The sequence below is a fragment of the Aphelocoma coerulescens genome, chromosome 11, assembly GCF_041296385.1.
Source record: "Aphelocoma coerulescens isolate FSJ_1873_10779 chromosome 11, UR_Acoe_1.0, whole genome shotgun sequence".
Classification (NCBI taxonomy): Eukaryota; Metazoa; Chordata; class Aves; order Passeriformes; family Corvidae; genus Aphelocoma; species Aphelocoma coerulescens.
Genome location: NC_091025.1, coordinates 14,835,432 through 14,847,950, shown reverse-complemented (window position 1 = coordinate 14,847,950; position 12,519 = coordinate 14,835,432). Strand labels below are relative to the sequence as shown.

Sequence of the window (12,519 nt, the reverse complement as noted above, 5' to 3'; positions counted from 1 at the left end):
CAAAACTTTATGCAGGCATTGTGCTTCCAATTATGGACTTTATCATGAAAATTACTAGATATTCTTCTATAATTTATCCCCAAGATACACATTCTAAGTCATGTTTTTATACAAAGTGCCTTTAGTAGGAGCACTGAAAATTGCTTTTAACAGTTTGGTCTTACTATCACCACAAATTAACAAGATGAAATCTGTCCAACAGGCAAGCAGTCCTAAACAAGAATTTAAATTACTTTTCACCAGGGGTCCTAAACCTGGAAGTTGCAGCCTCCATCCGAATAAAGACAGAAAGTCATGAACATCCTGTTCTTTCAGTATTTTTAAGCAGGAAGGAAGCCTCAGTTCACAAGTTCTTCAGGGCAGCTCTTTAGCACTTAAAAGCTCAAAGCCATAGCTGAACCAGGGCTGTACACTGGCCTCAGTGTTAAAATAACCAACTACAATTCAAATATTATCTTTAATGCTGCAGATAGGTACTGCTGTATTCCACGATTCCACTAAAGGTTGCCTTCAGATTAATGGGAATAAATAGGTTTCCTTATACTTAATCAAGCGTCACTGGGACAGCTTGATTTAATCCCAGTAATTAAAAGAAATGGATTTGCCTACTTAAATGCCAGCATATAGAAATACTGTTCTGCCTAAGTAACTTTACTATTTGCTATGATCCTCACACTACAATTACTATTTTACCAAAGTACTGGATAACTAATTCTCCTTCATCTTTGTGCTGAGACCAAAACAGGAGCCTTCAACTTCAGTGATTTTGTGGGAAAAATACGGATCTCCAAGACGAGGCAGCTGAAATGAAAAGACCTCCTCTATCTTAAAATACAATATTTTCATAACTGAAAATACTGCTGTAATCCAATTATATATATTCATTGCATAGAAGGAAAGTCTACTATATCTTCATCATGACACTCCATTGTAACCAAGATATGTAGTTCTTTAGTATAATTTCATATTGAAGCTGAAGTGTTCCATTTTTTTCAGCCAATTTGCAGAAATTATGTAAAGTTTCCCTATGATAAAATATAACTTTGGTACATCAGTCTAACAGAGGCTTAATTAATGGTCTCCTGGGCCTCTTTTCCACCGGAGCAGATCTGTTTAAGAGGAGTCTTAAACTTGCTTACAGAGGGGTCTTACCATGAACTGGGAATAATTCTCTGTGGCTACGGCAGACACGTGCTTACACATTAGGCTTGACACTAATGTACCAGGGAAATTATTCTTCACCAGATTCCACCACCTTGAAAATTAACCGAAGGAGCCCAAGCAGACGAGTTACTATCACCAATTATTGGCATAATGGGTTCCTATCCGTGCAGAACAGATGATGTGGAGTATTCCAGCAGACCCTCTTACTGTTCATCCACATTAACGGTCAGTTGGCTACACAGGTCTTTTAGTAATGATCTAATGGGTATTCAAAAGCAGACACATTTGTGCACACAATACTCCAGACAAGGCACATTTTTATACCACATAAAGTGTTACTCACTTTTCTTAACTAAACCAGCATGTGACAAAATACAGGCTGAAGATAAAATCTTCCATTGTGACTGAGGAACTCTTATGTGCATCTTACAATCTGCTTAGAAAAATTTTAATCAGGTGGGCAGAAAAAGTGAAAGGTCTGCAGAGTGGGAAAACGTATTTGTACCAGTAACACCCTGCACAGGACCACAGATTATTTCCACAGTGACTCCTGCACCCACACAGAGCTCACTGCAACGCTGGAACCTACGAGCCCCAGATCGCACTCCGTAAGTTTTCAGGGCCCACTTGAGGTAGATCATGAGTTTAATCTACAGGAAAAAGTATCCTGAGTTTTGTGCTATGGTCTCAGGTGGAACCAGCCTCTGAACTCTTGGGAATAATTTCTACAGAAGAGTCTGGTTCTTTGAAACCTATTTCAGATATAACCAATGATTTTTAAGGCAAGTCATGAACAGTTAAGTTTTGATACACGCTCTCTTCAAGCTGGCCCAGGAGCACGCTGGACCCCGGGATGACGCAGGTCACAGACACGGCTGGGCCCTGCGCGGGCAGTTTTGAAGGCGTGACTGTTCCGGAGGCCGGAAAAATCACAGAGAGGCGTGAAGAGTATGAAAAGACGCGTTCATGGGCGCGCCGGTGCCCACGGCGGGCTGGGGCAGCACCGGGACCTCAGTGCCGGCAGGACCTCCCCTCCTGCCGCCTCCCGGCCTCGCTCCCCGCCGCCCCCCGGGCGGTGTGTCCCGGGGCGGTATGTCCCGGGGGCGGTGTCTCCCGGGGGCGGTATGTCCCGGGGGTGCTGTGTCCCGGGGCGCGCTGCCCCGGCCCGGGGGTCTGCGGGGGTCTCCGGGGGTCTCCGGGTGCCCCGGCCCGCCTCGCCCGCCGCCCGTGACGTCACGTGGCCACGTGCCCTCCCCCGCCCCGGGCCCCCCCGGGCCCGGCCCGCGCCCCCCGCGCCCCCCGGCCCGGCCCCGGTGCCCTCTTTACCTTCTCGTGCTCCCGGCGGAGCCGCCCCAGCAGCGCGGGGCTCAGCGGCGAGGCGCCGCCGCCGGGGGCCTCCATGCGGGCTGGGCCGCGCCGGCGGTCTCCGGGGGAGCGGGGAAAGGGGGGGCGAGGGAAAGCGGCCGGGCTGGGCCGATCTCCTCAGCAGGGCGAATGAGTCCTATAAAAATGTTTGTGCAGGGCGAAGCGCCGGCTCCAGAGCCGCATCCACGCGGGGGCCGCCGCCGCCTGGGCCCGGGGCGCCGCCGCTGCCGGGGGAAGAAGCATCTCAGTGTCGCATTCTGGGCCGCGCCGCCGCCGCCTGGGCCCGGCTCCCGCTGCGCCGGGGGAGCGCCGGGGGAGAGCCGGCCGTGGGTGCCGGCGGTGGGTCCGGCCGCGCCGCCGCCCGCCCGCCTGCTGCACTCTGGGTACGCGCCCGCGGCCCGCGGGAGGCACCCGGCTGCGAGCCGCGAGAGGCGGGCGCTCCACACCCCCTGCCCGGCCCGGCCCCCGCGCCGGGGTCCGGCACTCCCCGGAGCTGCCTGGCAGCCTGGGCCGCCCCGGTGCCCCCGGGCCCGGTGCTCGGGAGCGCAGGCCCCGGGCGCCAAGGCCTCGGCATGAGAAAGCGAAGCAGCGGCTGCAAGGCGCTCAGACGGGCCTGCACTAATCACGGATCGACCTACGGACAGAGCCGCGTGTCCTCTGTAATTGCGAGGTGCTGGCACAGTAACTGCCCTCGGGATGCCGGCTCTGGGGAGTGTGTGTGCACTGGCAGGGCGGCTGGCTGTGAGCAATCATAGAATCATAGAAAGGACCTTAAAGATAGAATCATCAAGATTAGAAGAGACCTTCAAGATGATTGAGTCCAACCATCCACTCAGCACTACCCCTGTAACCCTTAAACCACATTGCCCAGTGCCAGACACCTCTTAAACACCTCCAGGGATGGTGACTTCCATCACATCCCTGAGCAGCCCATTCCAATGCCTGACCATCCAAACAGTGACAAAAACTTTCTTAAATTTCTAATCCAAGTCCCCACACCCCCCTGCCGTAGGCAAAGACACCTTCTGCTAGACCAGGTTGCTCAGAGCTCTGTCCAACCTGGCCTTGAATGCTTCAAGGGATGTCCCATCCCAACCTCTCCCGGCAACCTTTACCAGGGCTTCACCATCCTCACAGGGAAGAATTTCTTCCTAGTATCTAACCTAAATTTCCCCTCTTTCAATTTTTACCCCTTATGCCTTGCCCTATCTCTACAGTGTGCTGCCATGACCTGGCAGATTGCAAAGTATTCATTAAAATCACTTAGAGCAGCCCTCATGCTTGCCTACATGGAAAACTCACTGCATGGGAAGCGAGTGGTGTACAGCCACCCTTGGAATACCACAGAGTAATTTATGTGCAGTAAATTCACAAGCTAATTCTGTGAATGCCATTAGACACCTCCAGCGGAACACATTGGTGCTGGAAGGGAGTCACGCTTTAACAGCGTGCTGGATGGCAGTGCTGCTGAAGGCCTGAGCAGCTTCTCGTGGTGCTTGATGCCACCCTAGCAGGTGTGTTTCTCCTTGTACACTCCAAACACCACAGAGGTGTGTTCAGTCATAGACCTTGTGTTTAGTGCTGAACCTTTCCCTTGAGTGAATGGGGGTTTGTGTTTGATATTTGCCAGTACAGTTGAGGGGCTCATACTGTCTCCCCCCAGAGGGATTAGTTAGTAAGGCATAAGATGGAGGTACAAAGGGGCATCATACCTACATTTAGATCAAGGGTCTCCCTCTCCTGCCAAAAATCAACACTTCCTTTCCATGACCAGAACTAACCCTGTACATACCACAAAACAACTGTTTGTGTTATGCACATGACACAGAAAGTGCTGTGCACTTTTCTAAATCCATGCTCCCATCCCCTTTGAAGAGCTTGTTAAAGCTCTACAGATGAGGAATTTAGAAACAATTTTCAAAGCACGGTTACTCAAGCTGGAAGTTAGCTTTTAGCCAGACTTTAATACAGCTTCCAATATTGCAAATAAAAATTTGCAACTGCAGCTGGGTAGTTTGGTTTTTGAAATAATGACATCCATAATCTTCAAGAATAATTGAAATTTAGCTAAAATCTCTGGCATGTATTTGTCACTGAGGGAGGGATTCTGGATCCTTTAAACAGACAAGAGACATCTATATATTGTTATTAGGAAACGGCTCACCAGCAAAAGGATATCTCAAGTTTAAAAGAGGTTATACGAATCTTGCAGTCCTTCTAAATGCCCATTGTAAGTAATTCCCTTTAAGCCTGCTCTGAACTTCACTTCAGCGCTCACAGAGGAGATACTACAAATACAGGTCATTTTTAAATGCTCTAATTGATCCCATTTTATCTCAACTCCATTGGAGAATAAAACAGATGTACAATATAAAGACACAGTATCTTATTTGAGATTTTTTTTTTTTGCCTTACTTAAAAAAGTCTTAAGTAAGAAGCAGAGCCACAAAGTGGGAATTTTGTATCACAAGACACTATTTTCTAAACAGAATGTAAAGACATGCAATCATTTCTCGTGGTTCCTCTTCCAAAGACTTCCCCATTTCCCGTGCCCTGAGTACGCCATTTAGTCACTGAATGTGTTGGGTTGAAGGCCTCTGACAGATCCAAAATGAGAGGCTACATCATTACCAGAGTAATGACTGCTTGCATTTGGTTGTACTGATGATAGTATGGAATAGTTTACGGCATCCTTTTGTACATTTTGTTTTTCATCTGCCAACGAAGAAATGTTCTAATAGTGACAAACAGATGGGACACAGCATTTGCCAAAGACGAGCATGAAGCCTTTCTCACATTCTTTTGCACTTACAACCTGTACAAAACCACTGTCACCAGTGAAACTCTATGGATTATAAAATAAATCAAATTGAAATTTGGCCTTCTAAGCTGCAGATTTTTGTTTACTTGTTTACTGCATCAAATCTTTAGATGCCCTACCAGATGATTTTCATAAAACCTTGGAGAAAACTCTGGAGGGCTCTCTGTAATTAAGTGAGGGAAAGGCAAATAAGCAAAGCTTACATGTTCTCTTCCAAGTGGCTGGCTTAGCCACTCATGGCTCAGCAGACATGCCCATACTGTAGCTGAAGACAGGGCTGCTGGCAGAGCTCCTTCCAAACCCTAAGCTGGCTAAATTGGATAAACTTTTAGAGTGAGAAAACAGTGTCATGTTTTCAGTTTTGGTATGAACAGGTCAGCTGTACCTGTGAGAGCAGGGGATTAGAAGCAAAGTTTTGGAGAGGTCAAGTTAAGTTTGCAGCAGAAAACCTCACACCAGGGCTCTGGCTCAAAGGCATTCTCCTTTGGCAAAGAAGTCTGTGCCTTCTTCCATGCTCGTTAAAAGTCATTCACCACCACTCTGCAAAGACAGCATTCACAAGAGAAGAGGAAAACAAGGAGAAGACAAAAAGAGGAGACATGGGAGAAAATGCCCCAGTCAGTCTTTCTGCTGAGAGAAACAAAACTGAATCCATGATCCCTCTGTTTTGCAAAACCAGAGGCTTAGATCGAAAAACATGGATTGCAACAAAAAGATATGGATGAAGACAAGAGGGTTAAGAAGCTTTGGAGCTCGCACATGTGTACAAATACATACAGAGCTGTGCTAAGAACAGTTGTGTGGGATTGGCTCGAAAATGGGTACAGGGGAAAAGCAACAAGAAGGAGCTCATCATTATCAAGTGGGAGAAGAAGTTATCCTGTGACAGAGCTCCCGTGAGAGGAATGCATCTTTGGAAAGCAAGATGTGACCCACATGGTCAGAGATGTGACCACCTCTGTTGTCAGCACATGGAGGCAGTTTAATAACAGGAACAGTGAATGAACTGCCCAGGCCATCAGCAGGCTTTAGGGAAATTTCATACTCTATCTTCTGTCATGAAAAGCACATGCTAGAACTGTTGGAAAAAACCCCAAACCAGCATCCTCTTGTTAAAGCTAACTCATAATCAAAATACCGTAAGACCAAGTCCACCTTAGAAGTCTATATATTATTCTGGCTGCAACACTCACCCTGCATGCTTATTATGAACTTTTAGTGATTCTTAAATTCCTGTGAAAGATTAAAAGCCTTTCCTTGTTGCTGTGACTTGCCAGGAGGATAAGTGCCCCAGCGAATATTTAAGAATAATTGTCTCCACTCTGCCAACAATAATTGAATCTTTTTTCTATCCAAAAGTTTTATTCTGAACAAGACCACTATTAACTTTTCTAATGAATGTTCTTTAAGTTGCAGATAGGTCCTTTTGGGCCTTGCTGTTACAAAAAAAAAAATTATGGCCATGAGTACCCGTCCTTTGGTAAAGCAGGAAGGCAAGCCAGCTCCACTAGAGCTTAGAGGAGTGAAGCTCTGCAATGCTTGCAGAACCATGGTCAAAGCCTGCATTTCCTTCAGTTTAATCAGCCTGAAACAGCCAGTATTTTTTGTTCAGATGATGACAATGGAGTCAAACTACTAGACACCTTTCATTGTCCAGACACAGAGCAAGTAAGATTTTTATATGGTTGTTGGTCTGAAACATCATGGTACTGACATTAGCGCATTCCTCTCTCCTGTCTTTTCTCATTAGAGAAAGGTGAGAGGCTTCAGGGATGACACCAACATGCTACTCATTTTTGGTTACATGCTTAACTCATGCTTGAAATGTAAGTTAAGAGGCACTAGGTGACAGCTAAATATTTATGTGCTCTCTGTCACTAACTTGGCCTCTCCCTTGCTATCCATCCACACAACTATGCCATGTTTAACATTCTGATATCTGAGAACCATCAAACTGATGTTACCCTGGGTCCAGTTTTTGGTCAGGATTATGTACTAAGTAGGTTGCTGTTCATTTGTCCCTGCAGGGAGCACAAAGGGCCTAATTTTCTGTTACATGATGGTTGAAGCTACTGGACCTTAAAGTCCATCAATACAGTTTGTTGTGTTTCTACATTGGTAGCAATGATGAGGAGTCTGAAACTGTGTATTGGATTCAGCCAGGATACAGAAAATTGTCAGAAATCACCCATAGTTATGTAGACACGCATACACATTGCCACACATCCAGGAGAAGCTAGTTAAGAAGAGCTGGGACAGACCGTAAGGTTCCTGGTGAGACCATCTCTTGAAATCATATTTTTCCGGATAAAAAAGGCATCTATGAAAAAAATATATAAGGCAGGATAACCAGCTATTAGTGTGCATTATGCTTTAACCTTATTGTGTGTTTGCTAATAATAACAACATAGCTTGTTTTCATGTTACTATCATGCAGTAAAGTTCTGGGCCCCTCGCAGGAACACAGCTGACTGTAGTCTAGCTGCTATTCTGTGAGTACTGTCATGGTTGGTTTAGTACATGAAACTTGGATGCTTTATTTGTATGCTTTGTAGTTGCTTCTGCCATCTTTGATTAGTATCACCTGGAAATCCCAGCTTTTCTGCATGTAGTCACACCCAAGAGGAAAGCCTGACTCGGAAAAGATTAGTGTCACTTTGCTTTTTCCCCTCATCTTTTCCCTGTAAAGGAGGAGAGCTTTCTGATCATGGCAGTGTATCGGTAAAGATAGCCTAGATACCAAATACCTTAAGGGCCTCAATCTCCTCTCATATGTCCCAGAATTTAAAATGAAATAACTCTTTCAGTTGACTTCAGTGGCAATTTATCCCTGCATTAGTGAAAGGAGAATCAAGTTCTGAAGTTTGCATGAAGGATACTGTGAAATTTGTTCTTTTAGCTTGTTAAACAGACAGTACCAAATGCACATTTCCATTAACAAGAAGATTGTGACATTAAAGATGTCTGTCTTTCTCCCAAACTATTTACTCCTGTATGTGGATACAAAAATGCTGCTAGCAAGGCTTTTCTTACTATTTTCTAAGCCCATGAGAGACTTTTCTCTCTCACAGAAGAGGTAGCAGAGCTATGTAAACAACCAAACACCTGCAGCCTTGAAAAGTCTTGTTTATGGTACAGTAGAAAAGTATTTTGACAATGGATGTTTTAGGATTTTAGCCAATCACCCCCAAGGGGTGGCTGATCCTTTGTCCAATTAGACTATGAAGAAAAAAGTCTATAAAAGAGTTTGAAAAATAATTAAAGAAATCAATCTTGCTGCACAATTCCTGCCTGCTGGATCTTCTCTCCTCCTCCTCCCTATGGCTGCGGGACACAGTGATATACCCTAGGACATTTTTTTATTTTTTAATACCTGTACCCATGTGCTAAGGTGGTGATAAGGGTGGGCAGTGTGAGAGCAGCCCTTGTGCAGACCCAAGGGGCAGATTTAGAGGTCTCCCACACCACGAATGTGCCGCTTCTTTTCTGATGCTTGGGTCCCTAACTCTCTTCAATATAGCAACTGTCAAACAAGCACACACAAACCAAAGCCGGTAGCACATAAAGTCTGTAAGAAAGCAAAGCCTGCACTTCACTTTTGCAGGCTGAAACCAGGCTGCCAGACCTTGGCCCACAACAGTGTGTTTAATATAGGTCTTGCATCACGTCCAGCACGAGCCAGCTGGGCCAGGGCCACAGAGAATTCTCAACCAGAAGTGACCTTGTTAAGTACTCTTTACTGGGTATGTTTATCTGCCCATTGTTGATCAAGGGCAGGTTACACACCATTATTTTTGCTATAGCACAAGCAGCCAGTTTGACACTGTTAATGTGTGAGAAAACTCTTCCTCTGGTTTCCAGTTTGCAGGCATGTGGGAAGGGTACCTGCTAAGTATTCCCACTGCCTTCTTTCCAAGGGATCAAGGGGCATTTCTCCAAATAAGTGGATTCTCACCTCTACAATGCAGCAAGCCAGCACAGAAGCCCTAAACTGCTTCCCAAATTTTTTACCTGAGTTTCTGTGGCTGAAGTAAAGCTTGTAACTACAAAGGTTGGGTTTATCATTACTTTCAATTAATAACTTTGTCTATCCTTTTAATTGTAATTTCTTATTCACTTCAGGGAACTATTTACATATATTTACATATATTTACTTATACACTTTAACAAATGTACTCATATTAAAACAGGGCATTTCCCTGACAAGCTTAAACCTGTTTCCCTATCATTCAACTTCCCTTTCATTTCACCTTTTGTTTTGTTTCTTGGCATTTTTCTACTTTAAAACACTGCATTTTGTTGCTAAAGACACCTTTGGTTTCCAGATATCCTGCAGATTTTGTTTAATTCCTCTCAGTAAAATGGCAAATGATATTGAGCATTGCATTAATTTTTTAACAAAACAGCTGGGATGGGAATATGACAAACTGAAGGAAGCCAGAAGCCATGGTCCTCTACTTCTGCTGCTACAAACCAAAAGCATATTACAATTCATTCCTGCAAGTCCTTTCTTAAGCATGTAATCCCAATTATTAACACAGTCCTCGTGGCTTCAGGGAAAGTAACTTCCTGATCACAGATCTCCCTAAGGGAGAAAAATTCATTGAGTTGTCTAAGAAAGAGTTTCTCTGGAAGCTGTAGACTGAGGAGAGTCATAGCACAACTGGAACTCTTTTTTGCATAACCAGATCAAATCTGGCCTTGGTAATAGTGAGAAATTATTACCATCTGAATTCTAATCCATGGCATATGCAGTTGGGGCTGGGTGGTCTCATTATAACTTCTAGGAGAGCAAACCTCATCTCGTAAACCACCACTGCAGGTGGCACTTCAAATGGAGGTCTGTAGGCTCAGTGGAATAACTCCGCTTCTCTGTGAGTTCTTCACAGAGCATTTTTAGCAAAGGAAATGCAACAAAGTCAGTTGTCTTCATATTTTCTGACCCCTGAAGATTTCCACTAGATGTTTATGATCATTATTTAGGGAAAGGAAAAAAAATCAACTTTAAGTGCATATTTTCTGTTGAGTGATGTAAACTACAAATGCTTAAGCAAACATCAGTAAGATGACCCCAACCCTTAAGGCAAGCAACCATGGGCCCTGGAGAGGGGAATGCTTCCAAAAGATGCAATATGTGTTTTCAGGACACATGTATGAATAAAACCAATTTTATAAAACACAACAAATCAGGATTTATTAGACTCCTATGCTAAAGACAAGTAGGTATTTCCATATCCTTTGGCACATTGAATGTAATTGACCTCGCTGACTAATAGTTTTGGAGACATTCAAAGTATTTTAATCAACCTGAACTGGACTCCATATCAATTTATATGAAGAGCCCTAACTGGTGTCTGTTTACTCGCATTTATTGGGTTCCATTGCAAGGAAGGTCCTGCTTGCCCATCTCACCACATTTCTCTTTCTACCTCCATGCAAACCTGGTTCACTCTGCCCCAGCAACAGCTGGCAGGCATCCTTGAGTGGCATCCCCGTGGTTTAAAATTTGCATGCAAAATTATAGCTGGCCCAAAAGCAAGTTCAAAACATCATCACCCATGGTGGCAGGACTGGAAGGGCAGCACTTCTGAACACCCCCTCCACAAGACATTTGATCAGTGGTGGCAGCTCAGTGAAGAGCAGATGCAGCAACATTTGCCATCCTCAGGAACAAAGAAGGTAGGGCTGCTTGTGCATGAAGAGCCCCCACTTTGGGCCAGACATGTTTGCTCTTGGCTAAAAACCAGGGTTTTGACATGAGACAGTCTTGATAAGGAAGTTGCTGCTAAGGCACAAAAGTGATGCTGGAGAACCAAAGACAGTATTGTAGCTCAGTGAAGAGCAGATACTACTTTTACATTTGATTTCAATGTATTTTGAATTTATTTGTTTTCAAAAGCATCTAGAATTTAGGAGATGTGTATACATATATAATAAATCAGAATAAGTGAGGAAGTGACAGCATAAAGAACTGAAGACTTTGAATAATATGTTTCATTTTAAAATTACAAGAGCATAAATGCACAAAATCTTAGAGGCCTCCATCCAACAAAGCACTTACATGTATACTTAATTTTAAGTCTCCCTGCAGTCACGCTTTGCTGAATTGAGGCATAATAATGGTAAACTTCTAGGCCAAATTCTGGACTGGATTCAGTAGATGCAGATGTCTTTAAAAGGAAACAATATGTATATGTAGAAAGCACATCTCTAGACACGCATGCCTGATCACTTGCATTCATGTTCAGAAACTGTCAAATGCAGGAACATTTGTTTCCCCTGATTTAAAATACTTGCCTTGTTTGACACAGAGCCACTTTGCCAGCAGAAAAAATAGTCTCTGCCCAGAAGACCTTACAGTCTGAAATTTGGACAGATGAATAGCAGGTAAAATATAGAAAAGGATGAGAACAGAGGAGAGCTGAAGTAATAGGCTCACATGGTTATTCATTATAGACATGTGCATTCCGTCATTGCCAAGTTATAAGTTTTAAATATAGAAGTTTACTTTTATGTACAAGTAATAATTATTAACAGAACACAAATCTTAGGGGGCTCTACAGATCATTTTGACAATCCAGAGTGAATGGGAGTTTTGCCACTCATTTCAACAGAGTCAGGCTTTTATTCTGAGACTCTGCTTTAACCCATATGTCCCCAAAAGAGTGCACACAAAAACCTTTACAGCCCAACCAGCTCTGCCCTGACCCATAGAGCCTGGAAACCTGGGTGCAAACATCTGGCAACTCCCAGCTCTCAGAAAAAGGAAGTGTCATTCATCACACATCTGTAATAAACAGCAGCACGCCAAGCAGCAACAAACCTTCTCCAGCCTTTCTTTACAGCCAAGCCTCACAATTAACCTTCTGTCATCCAGAGGCCAAGTAGGAGAGACTCTCACAGAAGAGGACTTGCTCCACAGTACCTCAACCTGCAATTCTGCCGTGCTTTTCCGAGATGAAAGGGGAAGCAGGCTGGGGGGGAATGGTCTGTGCACATGGCCGTGCTCACGGCTCCCACCCCCTCCTGCAGCCCTGGGAGCTCCTAACGCCTCATACCCCCAGCTCACATAGGAAAAGGGATTTAAAACTGTCAGGCAGCAGCTTTCACTATTAACTTTCAGTTTTTAAACAGCTGAGACTTAGAGGCTTTGAGGAAATCTGGGTCCA

General features: G+C 44.6%; 1 protein-coding gene across 2 annotated transcripts in view; it reads right to left on the bottom strand.

The window, feature by feature from the left end:
* URI1 (URI1 prefoldin like chaperone) overlaps window positions 1–12,519 on the bottom strand; it is a 65,659-nt gene that overhangs the window by 38,238 nt on the left and 14,902 nt on the right. The window contains exon 1 of one of the 2 annotated variants that reach the window (XM_069027307.1): window positions 2,491–2,910. The exons of the other annotated variant lie outside the window; for it this stretch is intronic. Within the exon in view, the coding sequence (XP_068883408.1) occupies window positions 2,491–2,565 (75 nt within the window). The 5' untranslated portion in view covers window positions 2,566–2,910. Of the gene's footprint in view, window positions 1–2,490; window positions 2,911–12,519 lie in introns of those variants that run through there. 2 annotated transcript variants of the gene reach the window in all.